At 30.7% G+C, this 6,000-nt stretch overlaps 1 protein-coding gene across 3 annotated transcripts in view; it reads right to left on the bottom strand.

Moving 5' to 3' along the window:
• Positions 1–1,103: 1,103 nt before the first annotated feature.
• Positions 1,104–6,000, bottom strand: part of LOC137406288 (mucin-21-like) — a 31,499-nt gene continuing 26,602 nt past the window's right edge. For 2 of the 3 annotated variants that reach the window (XM_068092834.1, XM_068092835.1), the window contains exons 7-10: positions 5,051–5,134; positions 3,934–4,167; positions 2,411–2,611; positions 1,104–1,495 (exon numbers count right to left, since the gene is read on the bottom strand). In XM_068092834.1, coding sequence (XP_067948935.1) covers positions 1,368–1,495; positions 2,411–2,611; positions 3,934–4,167; positions 5,051–5,134 — 647 coding nt within the window. In that variant the 3' untranslated portion in view covers positions 1,104–1,367. The remainder of the gene's footprint in view (positions 1,496–2,410; positions 2,612–3,933; positions 4,168–5,050; positions 5,135–6,000) is intronic. The other variant, XM_068092837.1, reaches the window with a different exon arrangement.

Below are 6,000 nucleotides of genomic sequence, written 5' to 3'. Positions count from 1 at the left end.
TATCTGACATTTTAGACACATTTGAGTACTTTGGTATTTTAACTGATGTCCAACGCAGTGTAGGTAAAGGAAATGACGATGATATTTTTTATACCGATTCTTATGAGATTACGATATTTAATTATAAGTTTGGATATTTTTCTTGATACTTCTTGATATTGTTAGATATGACGTTTTGAAATGTAAACAAAACTGTGCATTGGTTTTATATTATTACTATATTAATAATATTGGTTATTCTAATAGTATCAATGCATTTTACTTCTAATATTGGCCAATATTGCATTTCTCCTATTGCAGGGGAGAGATATAAACATATAATCTTTTCTTTTCATTATTGCTGTTTGTTGTATATAATAACACCCACACCCAGTACATTACAGCTACCATTGCAGTTATCCTATTGCACTGCAGTGCCATTTGACTGCTAATATTGCATTTCTCAACCATCAGTATCCTTTCTTTTTTCCAATATCACTTTGGTCGTGGGCTTTATGACAGTGGAATTTTTAGTTTATTTATATGCCTACCAAAGCTGTCACTTAATATAAACCTCACAACATAATTTGATTTATATCATCTACTATCTACCAAAAGAGGTGCATTTTAGTTTGCGCTTCACCTTGGCAGAGAATTGAATACAAATACCTTCATGGAGTTAGTGCAAGTAAATGAAAAACTCCAGATAAGAATGCTGACTATATGGCTAGGTTGAAAAAGAATTTTTCACTGACGAGTACGCATACTGCATGTTTATTACATGAAACAAGGCAGCTTTGATGCTTATATTCACTCCCTTTTAGTGTTATTCTCACGAGGGCTGGAACATAAACCATTAAACTTTCTTTAAAAAAAATTTCAAATGAGTTCACCTCTCAGCAATTTGTATTTAGCTTACCATAAATTTAAGTTATTAAACCATTATTAAGCCAGTTATCTCTCCATGAAATTTTAAATACTTATTAGATATCTTGAGAGCATTAATTGATGTTTATGAATAAACTGTAACTACATGCTGCCCTACTGGCTCGTGTCACAGCAGCACCAGTAATGTCACACTAACCACAACTTTCAATTGCACTCGCATCAATGCGTTATTTTAAGATTTCATAACTTTCTTTATTCTATATAATAAAATATATTTGCATTTAATGATATTATTTAATAATAGCACATCTGGAGTAGTTTTTTCACACAACGAGTTGGATAAAGGATACTAAGATAAAATTGATTTCCTTCTCAATAAAATGTTATTTTTTAATGTTGGTTGTCTTCATCGGTTCATGTAATTCTCACTCAGTAGCTGCACTCAAATTAATATATATTATTTCACAGAAATATTTGGTATTATTTGAATAGATCAACCCTTATTCCGTGACGTGGTATGTAACGTTATCAACCCCTCCCACTTCTAGTTCAATCTCATCTGTTGTAGCTCCATTCTTTCCATTGACAACTTTGGAATCAGGTTTATTTGTAATCTCCAGACCTTTCCCTAAAAATGTAAGTTTTGTTCAGTGAGAAAAAGCTCAAAGAAAGGTGCTGTTCTTTTAAATTTTCATAACAAGGCTTTTGATTATAGGCCTGACAGAGTTTTGCCAATAAAAACCATAGTACCAACTAAAATTTCTGTAGGTCCACACAATTCAAATAATCTAAAGAAAAATTTCACTTTTGTTCTAGGCTTTGAGTAGTGTTAGTATTTTTAAATTGTTATAAAGGCAAATATAACTGAATCTTTTGAAAACTCGAAAACTCTTTTTAACTCATTACAGACAAGGTAAGTTCTGCCAGGTTTTATAATCACAACTTGTCTTATTTAAAATTGTTTAGGTTGAATTTTTCAATTGTTGTCAATAAGAGCATAAAAATTTTGCCTTAACTTGAAATAAATTTTAGTCAGAATCAACAATGCAAGTATGAACTTTGCGTACCGTCTTTCAGAGTGTTTGAAGAAGATTACTTATACTGCTTCAGTTATATTGCTATTATATATTATATTATATGCTGCTGCTCATATTCTGTTGTAAACCTCTTTTGCCTTTAAGCCTAATCATAAAGCTTTTACTCTGATCAACTTTAAACAACCATAAAATAATATTAAATTTGTCTGTTCAGCTCTATCAATGTTCTATTTGATTTAAAATATTTTGTAGAAAAAATGAACTGTTTTTAATTACCAAATATAACTGATTTTTTTCTAATTTTGAGCAGATTATTTTAGTAGGTAAATAATCCAGAGCTTCAAGCTTGTTTTTTTTATGGCTATAAATTTAGTAAAAACCTTTAGATTGAAAATCAATAGAGCAGCATCACTGCGTCGATATTAATTTATGACACTAAATTTTACAGTCAGTATTCACATACTGAATCTAAATGTCCAAGTTATATTTTTTTCATTCTCTCTTACCAGCTGTAGGTGGTTTTGTCATGGCTTTTTTTGGAGAGACATCAAGTGTTCTGTATTCAGTCGTTCTGCGTTTTTTGCACCAGCAGGCAAAAGCAACAAGGATTAGGAAAAAGAAGAAGCAGGCGAGCACCGTCATAGCAACAAATGGAGAGTAGTAAGGATCGTCCAAGTCAGCGGCTGTTGACCCTTGTACTGGTTTACCTACACAGTAATAGAAAAAGTCATCAAGTGATAGCAACTTTAATATGTTTCAGTATAGTGATTTCAAGTTTCATTATCGCCATTTTGGCATGTAAATTTTTCCTACTATTGGTAGAAACATTTTAACTTGTATCACACAAGAATGGAGGCTGTTGAACTGTGCTAATAACATAAAAATGAATTCGATACCTAAGACATTTGCAGCAAACCTGTTTTGTAAACCTTTTGTCAGAAGATGTTGTAATATCTATACCAACAATCAGTTCTGTTTTATGCTTGAGAAAAAAGTAATACTTTACTCATCAGCAAACACCTATCAACTAACTGTTTTATTTATAAAAAGAAAAACTTATGATACTCATATACAGTTATACCTTGACACATGAATGTTTAAACATTGGAGAAAATTGAGATACAGAGAAATTCATGATAAAATTTTAGTTTGGAGATATGAGACAATTTTGAGATATGAAACAGTCCCCGATGTAGCCACTAGATAGCCAAGCATGAAAGGAGGTACCTTTCAAAACTATATCACTCAATCTTTCTTGTCAGATCAATTAAAAAGTTTTGAAAAAAAACCAGCTGAATGTAGAGTTGAAAGCGAGGCAAAAAGAGCCAAACTAGAAATATAATAGTAAAAACTGAAAATGAAAACAAGATTAGAATTAAGTTTTGTGTAAGAATTAAGTTTCGTAAAGTCTCAACTTATTTTCAAGTGAGTATTTTAAAAGCTAAATTTATTTAAGTCAAATTTAAAGTTTATGTTATATTACGTAGTGCCACAAAAATGTAGCGTATCAACTGGGTTGCTCTCAAAACTCTCTCACAACACTGTTAGCTGCTGCCAGCAGTCTTGAAGGTAGTAACGCCATACAGTGCTGTTTATAATAATGTTACATTTTATTGCAGACCCTAACCACTGAATAAATATTTGTTACTTTGTGAGCATGTGTAGTCAATTATCACAATTAAAACCACAGTTTTTTATTGTACATGTACATGTAACATTCTGTTTAGGTGTTTTTTTCAGAAGGTAGGAATGGAGTATTTTGTATTTAGTTTATATATATAGGAAAAAATGATTTGAGATACAATAATTGATGGTAGTATCATTAATTAATAATAATAATAATGATAGTAATACAATTGACATATGAGCGAGGTCCGGGGAGCATTTAGCTCGTATGTCGAGATACTTTATCTAGGGCTTTTAAATAAAAATAGTTGAGTTAAAGACCTTATAAAAAAGTTATTGTCACTATATTTAATACCGTATAATAACAATATGTAATATAAACAATATGTAACATTATACTTACTTGTAACCGTCCCCACTGCCTGAGATGTTGCAGAAGTTATAAATTCTGAAATCATTGTGCTGACGCTCTCAGGTAAGTTGTTGGTCGTTGCCTCAACTGTTGTAGTAGTGCTTATAGCATTTGTGAATGATGTGGAGTTGGTCATCAGGGCAGTACTGGTTACGTTTTCTGGAGTTGACGACATATTTGCATTGTTTGTCATGTTTAGAGTAGAAGTGCTCTCCGGTGTTTCTGCTGTTAAATTCTTGAGCATATCAACTTTGCATGTCAACCAGTCTAGCTCAAGCATAACGGTACAATAATTTAGCTTCATTAGCTCATTAAACATAATATAATACATATCAGAACTTGGTTTTAACTTTGAAAAATATGTAAATTATTGGTATTATTTATTGTATTTTTTTGATAAATAAAATAAGTAAATTTTTAATAGAACACAACTGCATGTAGGTTTTAGACAACAGTAACAGTGTGATAAAAATTAGTTTATCATTTTCTATCAAAATCAGTAAATATTTTAATTGCCTTAGTAGTTCAAGTCAAAAAACTCTCTAGTTCAACGTTTGTGTTAGCTAGTTGGTTATAAAACTAAATTCAATAAGACCAGGATCTCAAAAAACCATAGGAAATGCCAAACAAATCTGCACTTTTCAAAACTCAGTAGCAAATCTCCAAATTATATTCCAAGTTATTACTCATGGTTTAGTTGGTTGATTATTTTTGGCTAGTTTTGTTGTGATTAAAGAAGTATTGGAAATGTGAAGCTAGTTTTCTTTGCAACAGTGCTTATATCTGGCTTTAAATTATTATAAAGTGTGACTATAAAATATTGTCTATAATCCCCATTTTCTATCACTGACATCTTTATATTTTTTCTTATTGAGTCTCAAATCAAACTCGGTCAAACTTTTCTTTTGATTGATTTTGAAATATACCTTTACCTAGCAATTAAATGCTGGCTAAATTAGGTTTCACTGTAATAAGTTAAAATAAACTAGTACTCTTTGAGTTTATGTAGTCAAATCAGAAGCATGAGTTGAACAACTAAATGACAGCAATTAAGTTTAATAGAAATAGACTCTATAATACTATACTTTGAAGCATGCAGACAACTTACTGGTAGAAATAATAGAGCTGATCAGGGTTGATAAGGTTGTGGTTCCTGTACCAAGACCTCCAGAACTGGTCACGTTTGAAGTATCTAAAACATTCCACCAAACATGAGTTACTATGCCTTTTTAGACCTCTTTAAGTGTATTAAGGAAATACATTAGTAAGTCTTGGAAAAAAGCTTTTTTGCAACCAAGTATAACTGAACAACTAGTAATTTTTTGGAATTATCTCCTATTGGCATTGAGCTACATAATTTTTTTTATAAAAATAAGAATATGTCAAACTACTGAAAACATTATTGAATTATTTATTTTATTATTGGTATTTTAGTACTTTCAAGGCACTACTAGGTAGACATTAGCTATTCACAGAATCATAAAGAATTTATTTGTGTCCCTGTAGTTGTTTTCTGAGTTTGTGTTTTCTAAACATGCGTCATTTTATAAAGTGTGGCAAAAAAACATTCAGAGCATTTGTTTATGAAATTATGACTTTTCAGATAAATTATTACTGCTATTGCCAGAATCATGAGCTGTATACTAGTATTTAAACATTAATTTTAAGTTTATGGGAAGGAAATGTTGAACCAATGTAATTGAGTTGTATTGATTAGACAGCATGATGTATCAGAGTGGTAAATTACTATAAAACATACAGCCATGATATAAGACGATGGTTAAAAGGCACAGTAAACACAAACATGATACATCATGATGGTAAAGGTCTACAATATTTATGCATTTGATATATTGTTTATATGATATACATGCATATACACATCATGATGACAGCAAAGTACAATAAAATATATTGTACTGCTTTGTCATATTATATTAAACTGACATGCTACACATATTAGTAATTTTTTACAGGCAAAGTATAAATGTTCATTGGTTTGTTAGTTCATCGGTTTACGAGTTCATGAGTTTATGAACTCATTGGTTCATCGGTTCA

The sequence above is a fragment of the Watersipora subatra genome, chromosome 10 (assembly GCF_963576615.1).
Source record: "Watersipora subatra chromosome 10, tzWatSuba1.1, whole genome shotgun sequence".
NCBI classification, from domain to species: Eukaryota; Metazoa; Bryozoa; class Gymnolaemata; order Cheilostomatida; family Watersiporidae; genus Watersipora; species Watersipora subatra.
This window is presented reverse-complemented; position numbering and strand designations above follow the sequence as displayed.